The 20,663-nt window shown below is 48.5% G+C and overlaps 2 protein-coding genes across 2 annotated transcripts in view; one reads left to right on the forward strand and one right to left on the reverse strand.

Annotated features, from left to right (window-relative positions):
• The first annotated feature begins 886 nt into the window (after positions 1–886).
• LOC129398329 (putative postmeiotic segregation increased 2-like protein 1) overlaps positions 887–20,663 on the forward strand; it is a 48,487-nt gene continuing 28,710 nt past the window's right edge. Inside the window, exon 1 of the mRNA XM_063605834.1 lies at positions 887–2,908. Coding sequence (XP_063461904.1) covers positions 2,812–2,908 — 97 coding nt within the window. The 5' untranslated portion in view covers positions 887–2,811. The remainder of the gene's footprint in view (positions 2,909–20,663) is intronic.
• On the reverse strand, positions 8,607–20,610 carry LOC134728394 (speedy protein E12-like). The gene is made up of 5 exons (XM_063605850.1): positions 13,846–20,610; positions 12,755–12,813; positions 11,447–11,532; positions 8,789–9,032; positions 8,607–8,666 (listed from the first exon to the last, which is right to left on the reverse strand). Exons 1-5 carry the CDS (start codon positions 13,913–13,915, stop codon positions 8,607–8,609), a joined length of 519 nt encoding a protein of 172 aa, XP_063461920.1. The 5' UTR covers positions 13,916–20,610.

Here is a 20,663-nt window from a genome sequence, read left to right on the forward strand (position 1 = left end):
AAAAATTGACTGGGCATGGTGGCATGCACCTGTAGTTCCAGCTACTTGGGAGGCTGAAGTGGGAGGATCACTTGAGCCCAGGAACCTGAGACTGCAGTGAGCTATGATTGCGTCACTACACTTCAGACTGTGAGACAGAGTAAGACCCTGTCTGGAAAAATATATATACATAGATATACATTTTCTTTATTTTTTATTTTTATCTTTTTTTGAGATGGAGTCTCACTTTGGCGCCCTGGTTGCAGTGCAGTGGCGCGATCTCAGTTCACTGCAACCTCCACCTGCCAAGTTCAAGCGATTCTCCTGCTTCAGCCTTCTGAGTAGCTACCATTACAGGCACGCGCCACCACGCCCAGCTAATTTTTGTATTTTCAGTGGAGACGGGGTTCCACCATGTTGTCCAGGCTGGCCAGGCTGGTCTCGAATTCCTGCCCTCAGGTGATCCGCCCACCTCGGCCTCTCAAAGTGCTGGGATTACAGGCGTGAGCCACCATGCCTGACCTTATGTACTTATATTTTTATGAGAATATTTCTCTTGGTTTTCTGATAAATGAGTTACTGGAACCCTTATGAATTTGAATGCAAATGAAACAGCTAAATGTTATATAATTGTTGTGTTTAAAAAGCAGATTATAAAACTGTCTGTATTATATGATCACAGTTTTATGAAAACAAAACAACAGGCCTAAATGTGTATAGTATAAAGACTGGAAGAGTCAGCACTTCCATGTTCTCAGCGGTTATCCTTGGATGTGAGATCTCATGCACTTTTTGCTCTCTTCTTTGTGCCTTTCCATTTTGCATGCATATTTCTTATAATCTAAAAAGTTACTTAAACATATGCAGCTAAAAACTTTTTTTACCTGTAAAGCATTCGGTGCTAATTTTAACTTTTTTTGTTTAGACGGAGTCTTCTCACTCTGTCGCCCAGGCTGGAGTGCAGTGGTGTGATCTTGGCTCACTGCAACCTCCGCCTCCTGGGTTCAAGTGATTCTCCTACCTCAGCCTCCCAAGTAGCTGGGATTATAGGTGTGTGTCACCACACCCAGCTAATTTTTGTATTTTTAGTAGAGATGGGGTTTCACCATGTTGGCCAGGCTGGTCTTGCACCCCTGATCTCAAGTGATCTGCCCACCTCAGCCTCCCAAAGTGCTGGGATTTCAGGCGTGAGCCACCACGCCCGGCTTTTTTTTTAAAGCTTTTTTGTAAGTCAGCCAGCAAGAACACAGGAGGAAGTACTCAAATCTCCCTTACACAGCTGGGGGCTATGTCAGGTTTTATAAGCGTAGGGTAATGAGGTGTGATTTGATTGGATCTTGCAATAAAGTAACGCTGGGAGGTGTGATCTGACTGGATCCTGCCATGGGGTGACACCAAAACTCAATGTGATTGGATCCTGGCTCCTGCCTTGGGGTGTCTGGTTCTTAAATCGGTCCGAGCTCTTCAGGCTGAGCTCTTAGGTTCCACTCCACGGTGGCACGCTTGGTTAACCTGGGCATGCACAGGGTACATGACCTTCAACCTGCGGGTCGATGGCAATTGAAAAACAACTGACAACTTCATTACATAAAAGTTGAACTGATTCGGGTGCGGTGACTCACGCCTGTAATCCCAGCACTTTGGGAGGCCAAGGCAGGTGGATCACCTGAGGTCGAGGAGTTCAAGACCAGCCTGGCCAAAATGGTGAAACCCCGTCTCTACTAAAAATATAAATATTAGCCAGGCGTGGTGGCGCACCCTTGTAATCGCAGCTACCCCAGAGGCTGAGGCAGCAGAATGCTTGAACCTAGGACGTGGAGGTTGCAGTGAGCTGAGATCGTGCCATTGCACTCCAGCCTGGGTGACAAGAGTGAAACTCCATCAAAAAAAAAAAAAAAGTTGAACTAGATTTGGTCTGATGCAGTTACAGATTTACAAACCGCGTCCCACCCTCCTGCCAACACCTTCCACTCCTCATTCTTGAGGGATTAGGGATGGAGGTCATGCTTCTGTATCGACTTCATGCTGACCAGGGGCACTTAGTCCCCTAAAGTGAGAGGAATGAAACTCTTGGGCTTCTGAGTTCAGATGAGTTCTGGGGTCACCCGGAGTAGCTTGAAAGGCTGGTATTGTTGTAATACCAGCTGAAGGTGGAAGTGTTGGATCCTGGAGGACAAACAGCTCACCATCCATTTAAATAAATAGGACCAAAAAGTAACAGAACAGTGGCCACGAGGGGCCCCAACAGAGGAAGAAACCAGGTGAGGTGTGGTATAGTGGACTCGACTGCCTTCTAAATCTCAGTGGTTGTCCGGGTGCGGTGGCTCACGCCTGTAATTCCAGCAAAAGAAGAGCCGAGGCAGGGTGATCACGAGGTCAGGAGTTCAAGACCAGCCGGGCAAACATGGTGAAACCCCGTCTCTACTGAAAATACAAAAATTAGCCAGGTGTGGTGGCGTGTGCTGTAGTCCCAGCTACTAGGGAGGCTGAGGCAGGAGAATTGCTTGAACCTGGGAGGCGGAGGTTGCAGTGAGCCGAGATTGTGCCACTGCACTCCAGCCTAGGTAACAGAGCGGGACTCCATCTCAGTCAATCAATCAATCTCAGTGGTTGAACTACCCTTGATATGGTTCAGCTCTGTATCCCCAACCAAATCTCATGTCAAATTGCAATTCCCAGTGTTGAGGGAGGGACCTGGTGGGAGGTGATTGGCTCGTGGCGGCTGACGTCCCCCTTGCTGTTCTCGTGATAGTGAGTGAGCGCTCATGGGATCTGGTTGTTTAGAAGCGTGCAGCCCTCCCACTTCACTCTCTCTGTCTCTCCTGCTCCACCATGGCCAGAAACGTGCCTGCTTCCCCTTCGCCTTCTGCCGTGATTGTCAGTTTCTTGAGGCCTCCCCAGCCATGCTTCCTGTACAGCCTGCAGAACTGTGAGTCAATTAAACCTCTTTTCTTCATAAATTCCCCAGTTTCCAGTAGTTCTTTAGAGCAGTGTGAAAACAGACTAATGGACCCTTCTGGTTGAAGGAATGTAGCCATTCTGCTTGTTTAACTATTTCCTTTCTGTTCATCTCTATTTCCCGGGAGGTGTTTATCCAAGTGCAATAGGAGATATTGGTGACTGCAGAGTCCCCTCAGTGTTCTGCTAGTAAATAGTTGAAGGTTGATCAGTGATCTCCAGCATTTTCAGTCTGGCATGGAAAAGCCCCCATGTAACTGGTAAAGGTATCAGTAAGCACCAGGAGGTATCTAAATCCACCAGGAGCCATAGGCATCATGTTGATGTCCATTTACCAGTCTTCCCTGGCAAGATCCTCTGAATTGTACTGCCTTGGCCAAAAGAGGTATGGGAGGGGCTGGGCACAGTGGCTCATGCCTGTAATCCCAGCATTTTGGGAGACCAATTCGGGTAGATCATTAGAGGTCAGGGGTTCAAGACCATCCTGGCCAACATGGTGACATTCCATCTCTACTGAAAATACAAAAAGTTAGCTGGGTTTGGTGTTGGGTGCCTGTAATCCCAGCTACTCGGGAGGCTGAGGCAGGATAATCACTTGAACCTGGGAGGAGGAGGTGGCAGTGAGCTGAGATCTCGCCATTGCACTCCAGCCTGGGCAACAAGAGCGAAACTTCATCTCAAAAAATAAAAAAAGAAGTCTGGGTGTGGTGGCTCGTGCCTGTAATCCCAGGACTTTGGGAGGCCAAGATGGGTGGATCATGAGGTCAGGAGTTCAAGACCAGCCTGGCCTAGATGGTGAAACCCTGTCTCGAGTAAAAATACAAATATTAGCTGGGCATGGTGGCACACACCTGTAATCTCAGCTACTCAGAAGTCTGAGACAGAAGAATTGCCAAAACCCGGGAGGGAGAGGTTGCAGTGAGCCGAGATCGCACCACTGCACTCTAGCCTGGGTGACAGAGCAAGACTCCGTCTCAAAAGAAAGAAAGAGAAAGGAAATTCCCCAGGGAAGTACCTCAGCTTATTTCATGAAGAGGTACTGAAGGAAGCAGAGGCACGTGGAGGACTTCCCCACCTCGTGCAGCTATTTGGGCCATGGCGTCTGAAATGTATTATTTCAGAGTCACCCCTTTGATGACCTTGGCAGTGGACTGCAGTCATCTGTTTAGGCCTTTCCATGGCCCGTGTCAGTGCCGGTATTTCTGTCTGTTGCACATTTGATTTCCTTGCTGTTGGCATTTAGAAGGCCCCCTGTTTCCCAGATCACACCACGGGCATGGACTGCAGAGATTGCGTCTTGTGAGTCTGTAGAAACAGTCAAGGCCTTGTCCTCTCTTAGGTCCAGAGCTCAGGTTAATGCAGATTTTCCCAGCCGTCTGTGCTGAAGTCCCTGTGGGGAGGCTCCCGGCTGGTTTCCTGTAGGTAGACAGCTACACATCCTGCCCTTCATTGGCTTCTTTTCATGAAGCTCCTGCTGTCTACAAAACATGTCTCCCTTTTCTTCTTGAACCACATCTCTGTTATTGAAACTCTAGAAGTCAGCCAGGCACAGTGGCTATGCCTGTAATCCCAGCGCTTTGGGAGGCCAAGGTGGGCGGATCACCTGAGGTCAGGAGTTCAAGACCAGCCTGGCCAACATGGCGAAACCCTGTCTCTAATACAAATACTAAAATTAGCCAAGCATGGTGGCCACTGCACTCCAGCCTGGGTGACAGAGCAAGACTCTGTCTCAAATAAAGAAAGAGAAAGTATCATGCTTTTCAGAGTTCTGTGGGTTGTTATAGTGAATTATCAAACCTGAGGACGTGGTGGGAACCTCCAAATTTGCAGCCAGTTGGTGAGAAGTACATGCGGTCTGTGGATACCCAAGCTTGCAGCTGCATCTGAAGCGAGGGCAGCCTAGCGGGGGCTGGTGGCCTTAACCTGTGGCATTTGATGTAACATCAGGGAGTTGACATCAGAATTACGTCACACAGGCCAGGTGCAGTGGCTCATGCTTATAATCCCAGCAATTAGAAAGGCAAGATAAGAAGATCGCTTGAGCTTGAGTCTGAGCCCGCAGTGAGCTATGACCGCACCACTGTACCCCAGTCTGGGTGACAGCACAAGACCCCGACTCCAAAAATAAAAAAGAAAAATCACAAAGAATTGCATGGCAGAGTGCCTGCCTTTCACAGCTTGAACTGTTGCAGGAACTTTCTTTTTTTCTTTCTTTCTTTCTTTTTTTTTTTTTTTGTGATGGAGTCTCGCCCTTTCACCCAGGCTGGAGTGCAGTGGCACGATCTCGGCTCACTGCAGGCTCCGCCTCCTGGGTTCACACCATTCTCCTGCCTCAGCCTCCGGAGTAGCTGGGACTACAGGCGCCTGCCACCGCGCCCAGCTAATTTTTTGTATTTTTAGCAGAGATGGGGTTTCACCGTATTAGCCAGGGTGGTCTTGATCTCCTGACCTCATGATCCGCCCACCTCAGCCTCCCAAAGTGCTGGGATTACAGTCCTGAGCCACCGCGCCTGGACTTTTTTTTTTTTTTTTTTTTTTTTTGAGAGGGGTTGGGGAGACATATTCTCTGCTAGTGATTCTCCTGCCTGGTCTCGAACTCCTGCTGGGATCACAGGCGTGAGCCACCACGCCCAGCCACCTTTAGAGTTTTCTTACCACCTGGTTTTCCTCTCTCAATATCTTTCTCCCATTTCCTGCTTTAAAACTCTAGCTTGGGGTCTGGGCACAGTAGCTCATGCGTATAATCCCAGCAGTTTGGGAGACTGAGGCGGGTGGATCACTTGAGGTCAGGAGTTTGAGACCAGCCTGGCCAACATGGTGAAACCTTGTCTCTACTATTTTTACAAAAGTTAGTCAGACGTACAGGCGGGTGCCTGTAGTCCCAGCTACTTGGGAGGCTGAGGCAGGAGAATTTGCTTGAACGCGGAGGTGAAAGTTGCAGGGAGCCGAGGTTGTGCCACTGCACTCCAGCCTGGGAGACAGAGCGAGACTGTCTCCAAAACAAACAAACAAACAAGCAAAAAAACCCTGTAGCTTGGGATCAGCCTTCTCTTCTGTTGTTTTTCTTTAAAAAATAAAAATTAAAAATAGGCTTCAAGTGATCCTCCCGCCATGACCTCCAAAACTGCTGGGATTGTAGGTGTGAGCACTGCACCCAGCCTTATGTTTTTTTCTACATAAAAAACAGCACAGGATTATCTTCCAAAGCTAATAAATATGTTCAAATAACCACAACCCCATTAAGGAAAAATGTCACTTGACAGCAAATAATCAATCCAGACCACAATATGATCACACTCACTGTGAAGGTGAGAAAAGTTCATCTTTATTATGTTTCCCCAAGAGATGCACTGCACTGTTCTCTTGAAAACACACAGCTCGTGTCCTCCTTTAGAACACACATCCTCTTTAAAGTAACATACAAACATGCCAAAACAAGATAAAAAATTCCATCTGAATTCTCACATTTCAAACATACACTAAATATCAAATAAAAATTTATTTTTACAAGAATTTAGGGGAACTACCACATAGCTATAAATGTAATATATATGTTAACTAAGTATCATAGATAAAAACCATGCTCCCTTCAGCAGCACGTGTAATAATAGATACCAAGATTGAAAGGTAAAAGATTTAGGATGAAAAGAATCCTCTCTTAAAAAGGAAAACAAAATTATATGTATGTGTATACAACAGTTATAACACCCATCACACAGCTTTATAGAAACAGCATCTATTCAAAAATACCAGTATTTCCAAAATATTTAAAATAATATTGAAAGTAATAATAATATTTAAATAAATATATTTAATAAATATTTCAATAAATAAAATAATGTTTAAATAATTCTATACCCATGTTTTTCAAAATAAACCAATAAAATAGATAGTATATATTAGACATGTTAGTATATATATCTGAGACATGTTAAAAATCACAACTGAATTCTCACAATTCAGTCACAAACCTAAACAGCAAATAAAAATTTCTATCACCAGAATTATGTTTTTTTCTGGTGGGGAACTACCAATAGCTATAAATAGAAGAGATTATTATGGAAGTATCATAGATAAAAAGAGTGCTCGCTTCAGGAGCACATATAATAATACAGAAAAAAATTTAAAGATAATAAAAGATTTAGGATAAAAAGAATTCTCACTTAAAAATGAAAAGAAAATTATCTTTATGTATATATAACAACTATAACTCTCATCAAAAAACTCTACAGGAACAGCATGTTTTCAAAAGTACAACAATTTCCAAACTATTTGAAATAAACCTATTAATAATTCAATGGCCAACATTTTCCAAACAAACCAATAAAATGCATAGTGTGCATGAAGCTATCTGTTACAGTCTGTGGCACTCATATTTCAGAAAGAATTCTGTGCCAATCTGAGCCCCTGCACTGTGCCTTCAAATGCTCCTGGACTGTGGCAAGCAAGTCCGTAAGAAACAGGACCTCCAGGTTCCGTCCCAGGGAGGTTGGCATTCAGCAATATAAAAAGGGAGGTGGTGCCGCAGGAAAGGGTGGAACTGGAAACACTCCTGGTTTCTTACTTTTCTCCAAGGACTCCTAGAAGTACCCCACCCCACCCCTGCTCCTTGGAGGACAACGTGATCACTGTATTCAGCTCTGTCAAGGATGGTCCAGGTTCTTCTAGATGATCTGCACAAATGGTTCCTCTCCTCCTTCCTGATGTCTGCCATTAGCACTGGAATAAAGTTCCTGCTGAAAATCCACATCTCCCCTGGGTCCGGTGTTCTGGAAGTGAGAGAGACAATGTCACACCTCAAGGAGGCAGCTCTCTAGACAGGAAGGTTATTCACGTCCCATGTCAAGTCTAGCTAGAGTTCAGAGCAATTGAGAAGTGCAATTTTATCTCCTGCCTTTCATTCTATACCCTGCTTGTGAACCATCGTGTTCAACTGTGAAACTCACACTTTGGTGACCCTGACTCCAAAACTTAATACACCCAAGGTCAGCCCCAGTGCTCTGCTTCATAGCAAGGACTTTGGGTGGGTCTTCCCAGGGAGTAGGGCACCCTCAGAGAATGTGGCTTTGGACTTCATCACAGCTGGGGCCTTTTGTGTCACTTCAGATCTAAACTTGTAACCGTGCTAGATCTGTTTCTAATGTGACAACATCAGGAACCACGAGTCCAGAAGCCTAATCCATAATCCTCCCTCCTCATGACGAAGTCTCATGCTCTGTGCTCAACATGGTTAGCTGCACAAGATGTAAACCAAAGCTTCACTGAACCCTCGACCCAAATCGGTAACTCAAGTGCGTCAATCATAATGAACCTCCCCGAACTCAGTATTTATGATTATTTTTGAGGCAGGGTCTCACTCTGTCACCCGGGCTGGAGTGCAGTGGCAGGATCAGGGCTCCCTGCAGCCCCGACCTCCCAGGCTCCAGCGATCCTCCTGCCTCAGCCTCCTGAGTAGTTGGGAGTAGAGATGCCTCCCACATCGCCTGGCTAATTTTTGTATTTTTGTGGAGAGGGGATATCTCGCCACGTTGCCCAGGCTTGAAGCCAGATCAAGCAATTGGGTTCCTTGGATTTCCGAAATAGACCCCAATATTCTGCCTTTACCCCGGAGGATGCAGATGTACCTTCTCTCAGGCCGATGACCTCAGGCCTCCACGGTCCCTGGAGCTCTAGGAAAGGTGGGCGCGATCTCGCGCCCACACCCAGTGCTCTGGGTCATAAGCCTGGATCTGGAAAAACAAACGCGCTTTGAGAAGACGGGGACTCCCCAGGATACCCCTCTCTCCCCTCGTCCAGCCTCCAGCCCACCCGATTCCTCCCCACATCCTCCACGTCCCCAGGCCCCACCCACCTCTTCCAACTCCTCCAGGGAAACCCAAGCCCTGCAGTGCATGTAACAGAAGAAGTGGAACCGATGCTTCCGGAACAAGGCTATCTGAGAGCAGTTCTTCCTGGCCCTCGGGTTCATGTAACGGCATAACTGGAACCAAAGCTCATGGAGCAAGGATATATGAGAGCGGGTCTCCTCGTACAGGAAGCAGATGATGTTTTGTTTGGGGGCCTCGTCATCCTCCTCCATGTCATTGGCCAGATAGCTGAGGACAGAAATCAGGTTGCTGCTCAGGGGCACCACCAGGAGAGACCTCCGGCTGAGATCAGCTTCCCAGAGAGGAAGATAAGGGACCGTCCCTAGCTCAGGACTGGCACCCACCCTGCAGAGAGCCATGCCTTCCTCAGGAGGGCTCTGCTGGACAGAGACCTGATCAAGGGCGTCTCCCACTCCTTCAGGATGGAGACAAAAACCCAACTGGTGACCAAGAGTGGTGGCTTAGGCCTGGAATCCCAGCACACTGGGAGGCCGAAGCAGGAGGATCACTTGAGGCCAGGAGTTTGAGACAGGCCTGGGCACCATAGCAAGACCCTTGTCTCTATTAAAAATATAAAAAATACGCCAGACGCGGTGGCTCATGCCTGTAATCCCAGCGCTTTGGAAGGCTGAAGCAGGTGGATTGCTTGAGACCAGGAGTTTGAGACCAGCCTGGTCAACACAGAGAAACCCCATCTATACTAAAAATACAAAAATCAGCCTGGTGCGGTGGCACACCCATTAGTCCTAGCTACTCAAGAGGCTGAAGCATAAGAATTGTGTGAACCCAGGAGGCGGAGGTTGCAGTGAGCCAAGATTGGGCCCCTCCATTCCAGCCTGAGACACACAGCAACACTCTTGTCTTGATAAATAAATAAATAAATAAATAAATAAATAAATAAATAAAAACTGTCCAGGTGTGGTGGCACAGCCCTGTAGTCGGAGCTAATCAAGAGGCTGAGGTGGGAGGATCGCTTGAGCCCAGGATATGGAGGCTGCGGTGAGCTATGATCTCACCACTGCACTCCAGCTTAGGGGACAGGGCAAGTCTGTCTCAAAAAAAAAAAAAAGCAATTGAATACATTGATACTTTGCCAGGACCCTGCCTTCTACAGGCATCTAGTCTAATGGCACTGGGAGTAATCAGAGGAGATGTCCTAATCCCAATGTCACATTATAATAGGATGTAACTGGAGAGCTACGGGCATGCAGAAGTTGGAAGATGAGGGAAGGCATCACAGAGGCTGTAGGGTGAACCGACTTCAAGGAATGGGTGCTTCCCTTCAGAACCACGTGTGTGGGACACCCAGACAGAAAACACAAATGCAAAGTCAAGTGGAGGGCATTTGGAAGGAGCAGTGAAGCCAAGCCAGGAAACACCAAGATGGCGAGCCAGTGTGGTTGTAGAGATTGTAGAGAGGGTGGAATTGGCACTGTGGACCCTGGCCTCGATAGAGAAAGACATCAGCTAAGGAAGTTGTTCAGGTGGGCGGTGAGGTTGTCGTGCTTTGGAAAGATGTTCAGGCTGCACTAGGAAGCCCCTTGGCTTGGGGAGAGACTCCAGGAAACCCCAGCAGGGAGCATTTGACAGTGGATTCGAGTGATGCAAGGGGGACCTGGACTGTGACCTCTGTCACGGGAACCCAGAGGAGGTTGATGGCTTTTGCGGTTGATGTGGGAAGGAGAGAGAGAGAAGAACCGGAAACGTCTGCTTGCTGGGGGAAGTGTCATGTCCGCTCCTCCGCTCCTTTTCTTCTCCCCTTAGGAGCGGTTCATGGTTCCTTTTGTTTTTTGTTCTTTTTTTGTTTTTTTTTTGTTGTTTTTTTTTTTTTTTTGAGACGGAGTCTCATTCCGTCGCCCAGGCTGGAGTGCAGTGGTGCGATCTCGGCTCACTGCAAGCTCCGCCTCCCAGGTTCATGCCATTCTCCTCCCTCAGCCTCCCGAGTAGCTGGGACTACGGGAGCCCGCCACCACACCCGGCTAATTTTTGTATTTTTTTTTTTTAAGTGGAGACAGGGTTTCACCATGTTAGCCAGGATGGTCTCGCTCTCCTGACCTTGTGATCCGCCCACCTCGTCCTCCCAAACTGTTGAGATTACAGGCGTGAGCCACCGCACCTGGCCTGTTTTACTCTTTTATTTGTACACTGGCATTGGAGTTTGTTTTGTTTGCCTGTTTCTTTTTTTTTTTTTTGAAAAAAAGTCTCACTCTGTTGCCCAGGCTGGAGTGCAGTGGCTCAACCTTAGCTTACTGCAACCTCCACCTCCTGGGTTCAAGGGGTTCTCTTGCCTCAGCCTCCCAAGTAGCTTGGATAACAGGTGCACACCAACATGCCCGACTGATTTTTCTATTTTTAGTAGAGACGGGGTTTTGCCATGTTGGCCAGGCTGGTCTCAAACTCCTGATCTCAGGTGATCCGCTTGCCTCGGCCTCCCAAAGTGCTGGGATTACAGGCCTGAGCCACCACGCCCAGCCTGAGTTTCTTTTTAGAGACAACAGTCTAAGATACTATAATCCTGTCTTTTTTGTACACAGAATAAAGAGGACAAATAGGTGAAAGAATAAATGAAAGGCTGCAATCCCACTTCCCCCGCTGTCCCAGGGCATTGGATATTGATGGATAGGAGGCAGCAAACCACTCACAGAGCCAGGAAGAAATGAATGCGTTGGTATTGCCAGGAGGGGAGGCCGGCCCGGCTGAAATACGCTATGACCATAGCCAGGAGATACTGATGGAGAGAAAGGAACACAGAGAGGGAGAGGTCACATCTTGGGAGAGGAAGATTGTGGAGATAGTGGAATGGGGGTCTGGGGAGGGGTTGCCCATCAGAGAAGGGACCTCAGCATTGGGGTGACTGTGCTCATGTGGAAATTGCGGGGTGGAGGGGTATTCGAAGGTCGGATGCAAATCCGAGAAGCCGGAGGAAGGGTTTTCGGTGATGCTCCCAGGATGGTGGGCTCTGATGGGATCTTGGGAGGGGGTGTGTCTAGGTCGGCTGGTGTCAGGAGGGTCTTTTGTGTGCCAGGCAGAGAACTGTCCCAAGGAGCTGAGAGTAGAGGGCCCAGGAGCTTCAGGACTGCAGCCAGACTGTGGCCCAGGGCTCAGATCCCAAAGGACCCATAGGAGAGGCAGGGGCCACTCATTCACTCTGCAAGAGACCAGCAGAGTCCTGAGAGAGATGCTGACAAATCATAAAAAGACAAAGAATAGCCGGGAGTGGCAGCTCAAGCCTGTGATCCCAGTACTTTTTGAGAGGTGGAGACAGGAGTATCACATGAGCCCAACAGTTGGAGAACAACCTGGGCAACACAGCGAGACCCTGTTTCTACGAAGATTTCAAAAATTCATCGAGCATGGTGGCATGTGCCTAGTCCCAGCTCCTCAGGAGTCTAAGGAAAGAGGATTGCTTGAGCCCAGGAGTGAGAGTGAGCTATGATCATGCCACTGTACTCCATCCTGGGGAGCAGAGCTGGACTCTGTCTCAGAAAAAAAAATGTGTGGGTGCCAAGACTCAAGACCATGGGAGCTGGTCAGACACAGTGCTGATGTCTGTAATCTCAGCACTTTGGGAGGCCAAGGCGGGTGGATCACCTGAGGTCAGGTGTTCGGCACCAATCTGGCCAACAGGGCAAAACCCCGTCTCTACTAAAAACACAAAAATTAGCCAGGCGTGGTGGTTCACGTTTGTAATCCCAGCTGCTTGGAGGCTGAGGCACGAGAATCGCTTGAACCCAGGAGGCATCAGCTGCAGTGAGTCAAGACCGAGACACTGCCCTCCAGCCTGGGCAACAGAGCAAGACTGTGTCTCACAAAACAAAAACAAAAACAAAAACAAACTGTAGGAGCATCTGGTGGGAGGTGGTGGAGGGAGAACTGTGGGTTTGGAAGCTGCGCCCTCCCGCTGGCCGTGCGTTAGAACAGGAACACAGTTACATAGAGAACAACCTTACCTTGTCCGACACCCTCAGATCTTTGTCCCAGGCCAGGAATCTTTTAATGACAGGATCCTCTGTGATTAGAGAGCAGATATCAGCGTGAGAAGCAGGACAGGGTTTCCGTGGGAGCAGCAGGGCAGTGAGGAGAAGTGTGCCTCCCGGGGGAAAGTCTCAGGATTGTGGCCGCGGGTGAGGTGGATGGGAGAGGGGAGAATGACTTTCACTGGGCAAGGGAGAGAGGCTCCTGCTCTGAGACTCCCCTGAGAAGAGGCCGAAGGAGGCCCTGGGTGTGAGAATCTACAGGATGTAGAGCTGGGAATCAGCCAGGACCCCCTCCAGCAGACACGGAGGGACCACTGCAGAGTCATAAAGGAATTCCCATCATTTCCTCATGAGGCAGTCACACATCAGGGTGTGACCATGGCCTTGGTATCCCTCACTATGGATGGAAACACTTAGGTTTAGAAAAGTCGGTAAGAAACATTAAGTTTCAGAGGGCACAGCTGAAACCACTTTTTTGATTTTTGATTTTGTTTTTCTTTATTTGATTTTTATTTTTATTTATTTATTAATTTATTTTGAGACAGAGTCTTGCTCTGTGGGCCAGGCTGGAATGCATTGGCCTGATCTTGGCTCACTGCAACCTCTGCCTCCTGGGTTTAAGCAATTCTCCTGTCTCAGCCTCCCGAGTAGCTGGAACTACAGGGATGAGCTACTGTGCCCAGCCTTGGTTTTTCTTTTGACGCAGACTTTTGCTCTGTCACCCAGGCTGGAGTGCAGTGGTGCAGTCATAGCTCACTGCAGCCTCAAAGTCCTGAGTTCAAGCAATCCTCTTGCCTCAGCCTCCCAACGTGCTGGGATCTCAGGCGGGAGCCACAGCGCCTGGCCCAAAACCAAGCTTTCTTATCCCAAGCACCGACCTTTATCAAGTCTACCTAATCCTCTGTTGTCTCCTAAGTGTCCCTCATGAGTGATCACTTCAGAGTCCTCCCGCATGGAGAGCTCACCCACTGGGGCATATTTTTCCCATTGGAAAAGTGTGGTTATTGGAAGTTTCCTCTTTAGAAAGAACAGGATTGGAGGTGCTCTCTGGGGTGTCCTCCTACCAAGCAGCCTGTTGAAGGCCTCGTAGTACTCAGGGAGCACGAGCGACACTCGCCGTCGCTTCGCCTTCATCTTGAGGCCACACAGCGTCTCCGCCACCCAGGTCTCCTCAGGCTCAGGGGCGAGCTCCTGCTCTGGCTCATCGTCAGATTCATCCAAACACTCCCTCTTCCTTTTCCAGCCAAGGGACTTACGTGGGGGGCTGGGATCTACCCCAGGGGCTGAGTAAAGAAACCAGGCCACCGTGTAATGCTTCTGCAACTGATCACGTTAGACCCCGACCCCAAACCCCAAACCACTCTCCATCCTCCCCAGCCTCGCAGACTGCTGGCTTCTCCAAGCCACCTTTCTGACTTTCTCCTCTGCTCAACCCCATGTGCCACTCCTTCCCCTCCCCATTCTTCCCTCTCTCTGTCCTCAGAACACTGCCTCATATCCTTCCCTGGTCCCTGGCTCTCTGAGTCCCTCTTTTTTTTTTTTTTGTTTCGAGACAGAATCTTGCTTTGTCACCCAGGCTGGAGTGTAGTGGTGCAATCTCAGCTCACTGCAACATCCATCTCCCGGATTCCAGTTATTCTCCTGCCTCAGCCTCTCAGGTAGCTGGGATTACAGGTGCCTGCCATAATGCCCAGCTCAATTTTGTACTTTTAGTAGAGACAGGGTTTCACCATGTTGCCCAGGCTGGTCTCAAACTCCTGGCCTCAAGTGATCCGCCTGCCTTGGCTTCCCAAAGTGCTGGGATTACAAGTGTGAGCCACTGCACCCAACCTGAATTTCTCCATTCTTCCCACACACCCTCCCCAGGTTCTCCTTCCTGACCTCTGACCCTTCTTTTTTTCTTCCTCTTTTTTTTTTTTGAGACAGCATCTCACTCTGTCACCCAGACTGGAGTGCAGTAGCACGATCTCGGCTCACTGCAACCTCTTCCTCCCAGGCTCAAGTGATTCTCCTGTCTCAGCCTCCCAAGTAGCTGGGATTATAGGCACACACCACTACCGCCTGGCTAATTTTTGTACTTTTAGTAGAGATGGGGTTTCACCATGTTGGCCAGGCTGGTCTTGAACTCCTGACCTCAGGTGATCTGCCCGCCTCAGCCTCCCAAAGTGTTGGGGTTACAGGGGTGAGCCACCACGCCTGGCCCCCTTCCTTCGTCTTAGTCAATCGTATGCCACCTCTTCTTCCTCCAGTCCCCTCACCTGATGGTCCCGACACTTCATCATCCACCACCTCCTGGAGGGGGTACCCTGAGGTGCTCCGCTGGGGGCTCTGCTCTTCCTGGGGCTGCGGTTGATGGCTCATCATGATCTTTCCCAAAATCTGTCCCATCTCACCGAACCTAGTCTCTGTTCTGTCCTTGGTCTTCTTCTGGACACTGCTGGGATCCAGAAGAGTGTGTTATCAATTCTCGAGGCTGGGAGAAGTCAGGAGTGGAGAACAGCTCTGAGAAGTTACTGTTGTCCAACTGAACTGCCAGGTGCCGACAGAGTCCGGTCCCTCCAATCAGGAAGGTCGGAATCTCTGATGTCATCGTTCATGCCAACCTGGCAACTAGTTTGAACAAAAACACATGTAACTGCCAGGCTGATCTCTTGTCCTGGAGATCCTGGGTGAATGGTATCTCCTGCCACTGTCCCAACCTCAGACCACTGTCCAAAAGCATCTTCAGGGTCTCCGCATCCCTCTGTTCCCTGTCCCAGCAGAGGCTGTGTCCTCTCCGCTCAAAGCTTGAAGCGTATTGGGGTCTCCTCTTCTCTGTACATGCCCGTTTCAGAGTCCGGTCTGGTGGGAGAGGGATCAGGATGGGAAAGAAAAGTAGGGTAAGCAGAAACGATGAAACCTTACAAGAGTGAGATTATCATGTACAAGAGATCCCAGGAACATTGACTTGATGAAAAAGTCACATCAGAGCACTCAATTTGGCAGAGCTTTTCTGCCGAATGTCTACTGACATTCACTGTCCGAGATTCTGTACTGGGGGTACACGCGTCCTCTGCCCTAAGGCATCTTTGAGTCCAAGAGATATTTTGAGGACTGGAAATCATAGGAAACTGCCCATGAGTTCACACATATTTCCAATGGTGTCCCCAATTTCAGGGAGTCCACGGATCACCTAAAGCCAGCCCCTCCAGTTTGGCTAAGAAACTCTATATATCAAGTTTTGTATCATATGTATTGCTCTTAACTCAGAAAATTCCACCATTTTTGGCAGTGGTTTATTTATTTATACCATTGAAGGAAATGGTTTATTTATGAATCTATATTATGGATATTCTATAAGATACTGGGTGTACAAAAAGACTAAGTCGAAAAATCTCAGCTGTGCACAGTGGCTCATGCTTGTAATCCCATCTCTTTGGGTGGCCAAGGGAGGAAGACTGCCTGAGGCCAGCAGTTCGAGACCAGTATAGGCAACATAGCAAGAGCCCATCTCTAAAACAAAACAAAACAAAACAAAATTAGCCAGGTGTCGTGGCTGGCACCTGTGTTCCAACAACTTGAGAGACTGAGGTGGCAGGAGGATTGCTTGAGCCTAGGAGTTAGGGGCTGCGGTGAGCTGTGATCATGACACCGCACTCCAGCCTGGGCAACACAGCAAGACCTTGTGTCAAAAAATTTCTTTTAATTAAATATAAAAGAGTTTCATGACATTCAGAGACCATCCAAAGAACCTGTGGGTTCCGGCCAGGCACAGTGGCTCACACCTGTAATCCCAGCGCTTTGGGAGGCCATAGCAGGTGGATCGCTTGAGGTCAGGAGTTTAAGAGCAGCCTGGCCAACATGGTGAAACCCCATCTCTTCTAAAAATACAAAAAATTAGTCAGGCATGGTGGTGGGTGCCTGTAATCCCAGCCACTCAGGAGGCGGGGGCAGCAGAATGGCTTAAACTTGGGAGGCGGAGGTTGCAGTGAGCCAAGGTCGCACCATTGCACTCCAGCCTGGGCAACAAGAGCAAAACTACATCTCAAAAAAAAAAAAAAAAAAAAAAAAAAGAGAACCTGTGGATGAGTTCCCACATGGCTTCCTAACGGGCTGCGGCTCTCCTAGGAGTCTCTCGCTCATGGGAAAGGCACAAACTGAATGCGGGAGGAAATCCCATTGCTGTGGAAGTCCCATTGTTAGGAAGCTCTGCTTTTCTGGAGTTCAAATTTGCATTCATGATGCTTTAAACCGTCAGAGCTGGGTGTGTCCTCCTACAACAAATCACTTTACTCTCTCTCTCTCCTAGTTAACAGGCTTTCAAATATTAGAACATCCATGTTCTGACCTCATTAAAATTGCTCTTTTGTGGAATGAAAAGCTCTGATTTAACCCGTCTTTAAGCCTGGTATGCATATTCCTCTCTGTTCCGGCCACCTTGTCTAGACACACTACACTGAGGCAGTGCCCATCTTAGATGATGTTGACACATTGTCAAAAAATGGGCAAACCAGGTGCGGTGGCTCACACTTGTAATCCCAGCACTTTTGGAAGCCGATGCCGACAGATAACCAGAGGTGAGGAGGTTGAGATCAGCCTGGCCAACATGGTGAAACCTGTCTGTTTTTCTGTAAAAATACAGAAACAATGAGCTGGGCGTGGGAGTGCACTTCTGTAATCCCAGCTACTTGTGGGGCTGAGGCAGGAGAATCACTTGAACCGGGAAGGTGGAGGTTCCAGTGAGCCGAGATCACGACACTACACTCCAGCCTGGGCGACAGAGTGAGACTCCGACTCAAAAAAAAAAAAAGTGCCAGACAGCCCAGGTTTGGTCTGATATGTTCAGAAAAAAGCAAAACAGTCACCTCTCACCTTTTCTTTTCCTGCAATGATGCCGTTTAATACAACAATGGCTGTAGGTATGCTGCAGAAATATCATTCAAGTGAAACAGAAGGGCTTTCCTGGCTGGACACAGCGGTCACTCCTGCAATCCCAACACTTTGGTTGGCTAAGGTGGGAGGATTTCTTGCGGCCAGGAGTTCGAGGCTGCAGTGAGCTGTGATCCACCACTGCATTCCAGGCTGGGCATCAGAGTGAGGCCTCTCTCTAAAAAAAACCCTTCACTCCCCAAAAAAAGGGATTTTCAAATACCAGCCTTTCAGCATGAGGATCACATGGAGGAACATTAAGACACAGATGCTGGGACCCAGCCCTATTGATTGTAATTTAAAAACTGAGGTGAGGCCTGATTTAGCTCCGTCATTGGAATCCATTCAGATTTGAAATTCTCTGAGTTGGACAGTGCAAGAGAGATCCTAAAGAAAACAAAGTCACTGTGGACTGAAATGAGCTGACAAGGTTTTCTGAGCGTGGTGAAATATGATCTGGGCCTCACTTGGGAGGGCTGTGGCCAGGCCTTGAGTCCGTGGCTCAGTGGGGCCTTCTGAAACAGCCTCCAAGCCGCGCCCCCCCCCCTTCATTTGCTAGTGGATGACCCCCTCCAGCAGCTTTGGTGCTGATGGGAATAAGTCGACCTGCAGCGGAAGTTCAGCCCAAGTCTCAGCCCAGCAGCTTCTCCACACCTGTCCGGGGTCTGGTCATGCTGCCGTCTCTGCGGTTCTCTGCGGAGTCGTGGTTTCTGTACCTTGAAGAGAACTTCCCCTCTGGGACCCAGAAACCCAGTGAATCCTCAGGAAAAAAGGGAATGAAATTACTGAAGACAACTCTGTGGCGGGGAGATGGAAAAGAGGCTCTCTCTTTTTTTTTTTCCTAATATTTTGAGACAGAGTTTCGCTTTTGTCACCCAGGCTGCAGTGCAGTGGCTCCATCTCGGCTCACTGCAACCTCTGCCTCCCAGGTTCAAGCGATTCTCCTGCCTCAGCCTCCCGAGTAGCTGAGATTACAGGCACCCACCACCACTCCCGCCTAATTTTTGTATTTTTTTAGTAGGGACAGGGTTTCGTCATGTTTGCCAGGCTGGTCTTGAACACCTGACTTCAAATGATCCACCCGCCTCTGCCTCTCAAAGTGCTAGGAATACAGGCATAAGACACTGCACCCGGCCTGTTTTTGTTTTTTAGAGACAAGGTCTCTGTTGCCTTGGCTGGGGTGCAGTGGTACAATCAGCTCTCTGTTGCCTCCTGGGCTCAAGCAATCCTCTTCTCTCAGCCTCCCAAGTAGCTGAGACTACAGGTGCATGCCTGTAGTAGATATAGCATCTTGCTCTGTTGCCCAGACTGGTCTTGAACTCTTGGTCACAAGCGATCCTCTTGCCTTGGCCTCTCAAAGTGCTGGAATTACACGCGTGAGCCATTGAGCCCAACCAGATAAGATGATCTTTAAGGGCCCTTCCCATGGTACCATATCCAAGTCAGCGAGACTGTGGCTATAGCAAGTTTAACATAACCAGATACGCTAGTATTATGGGCTGCATGGTGTGCCCCCCACCCCTAATTCGTGTATTGAAGCCATGACCCTCCAGACCTTAGAGGTGACCTTATTGGAACCAGAGTCTTTACAGAGGTGATCAAGTTAAAATGAGGTCACTAGAGGCCAGGCACGGTGGCTCACACCTGTAATCCCAGCACTTTGGGAGGCCGAGGCAGGCAGATAATGAGCCCAAGAGACCGAGACCATGATGTCCAACATGGTGAAACCCTGTCTCTACTAAAAATACAAAAATTAGCCAGGCGTGGTGGTGTGGGCCTGTAGTCCCAGCTACTCAGGAGGCTGAGGCAAGAGAATCACTTGAACCCGGAAGGCAGAGATTGCAGTCAGCCAAGATCATGCCACTACACTCCAGCCTGGGTGACAGAGTGAGACTCTATCTCAAAAAAATAAAAATTAAAAAACTAAAAACCTACAGCACCGCCTTTTACATAATGCAATGGTTTGGTAAGCACATGCACCCCAGGGAGGTAGTGGCAGATTCAGTCAACCTTCCCAGCAGCGTGGAGACGCAGTCAGGCATAGCAGGTGTTGATGTGGTTTGAACCCACAGCTTGGCTCAAATCCACACTCCCCTACTTAGTACCGAGTGAAGCCACTTACCCTCTAAGTGCCTTACTTTTCTTTTCTTTTCTTTTCTTTTTTCTTTTTTCGAGATAGAGTCTCGCTCTGTCACCCAGGCTGGAGTGCAGTGGCATGATCTTGGCTCACTGCAAACTTCGCCTTCCAGGTTCAAGCAATTCTCCTGCCTCAGCCTCCCAAGTAGCTGGGATTACAGGTGCCCACCACCATGCCGGGCTAATTTTTGTATTTTTGATAGAGATGGGGTTTCACCATAGTGCCCAGGCTGGTCTCGAACTCCTGACCTCAAGTGATCTGTCTGCCTCGGCCTCCCAAAGTACTAGGATTAGAGGCATGAGCCACCACACCTGGCCACTTTTCTTATCTATATTTGTTATGTGGATGACTTGTGTTAACGCAAATAAGATGCTGCTCGTCATCTTTAAAGAAAATAGGTGGCAACCTGTTATAGCAAGTCCTGTTTTTATTTGTACTTATGAGGCTTTAATTAAACGCTAAGAATTAAAATGCACATAATATTAGACTTTACCTCACAAACTGGCTTCAATTATTCGATGAGACTTATATGTATTACTTAAATGAGGTTAAATTTAACCTTTAAAAAATGATTTATTGTGGCTGGGCACAGTGGCTCACACCTGTAATCCCAGCACTTGGGAGGCCAAGGCAGACGGATCACTTGAGGCCAGGAGTTGAAGACCAGCCTGACCAACACGGCAAAACCCCATCTCCGCTAAAAATACAAAAATTAGCCAGGCATGGTGGTGCACACCTGTAATCCTAGCTACTCAGGAGCCTGAGACACAAGAATCGCTTGAACCCGGGAGGCAGAGGTTGCAAGGAGGTGAGATCACACCACTGCACTCCAGCCTG

This window comes from Pan paniscus, chromosome 6 (assembly GCF_029289425.2).
Source record: "Pan paniscus chromosome 6, NHGRI_mPanPan1-v2.0_pri, whole genome shotgun sequence".
In the NCBI taxonomy this organism is placed as follows: Eukaryota; Metazoa; Chordata; class Mammalia; order Primates; family Hominidae; genus Pan; species Pan paniscus.

Bases quoted from the DNA above. Each gene is read 5' to 3' on its own strand.
- LOC134728394 (XM_063605850.1), bottom strand. From the start codon at position 13,915: ATGAAGGCGAAGCGACGGCGAGTGTCGCTCGTGCTCCCTGAGTACTAC. The intron at 12,814-13,845 runs GTAGGAGGACAC...CTCTAATCACAG, and splicing joins GGCCTTCAACAGGCTGCTTG to AGGATCCTGTCATTAAAAGA. The intron at 8,667-8,788 runs GTGGGTGGGGCC...TTGTTTTTCCAG, and splicing joins CCCTGGAGGAGTTGGAAGAG to ATCCAGGCTTATGACCCAGA.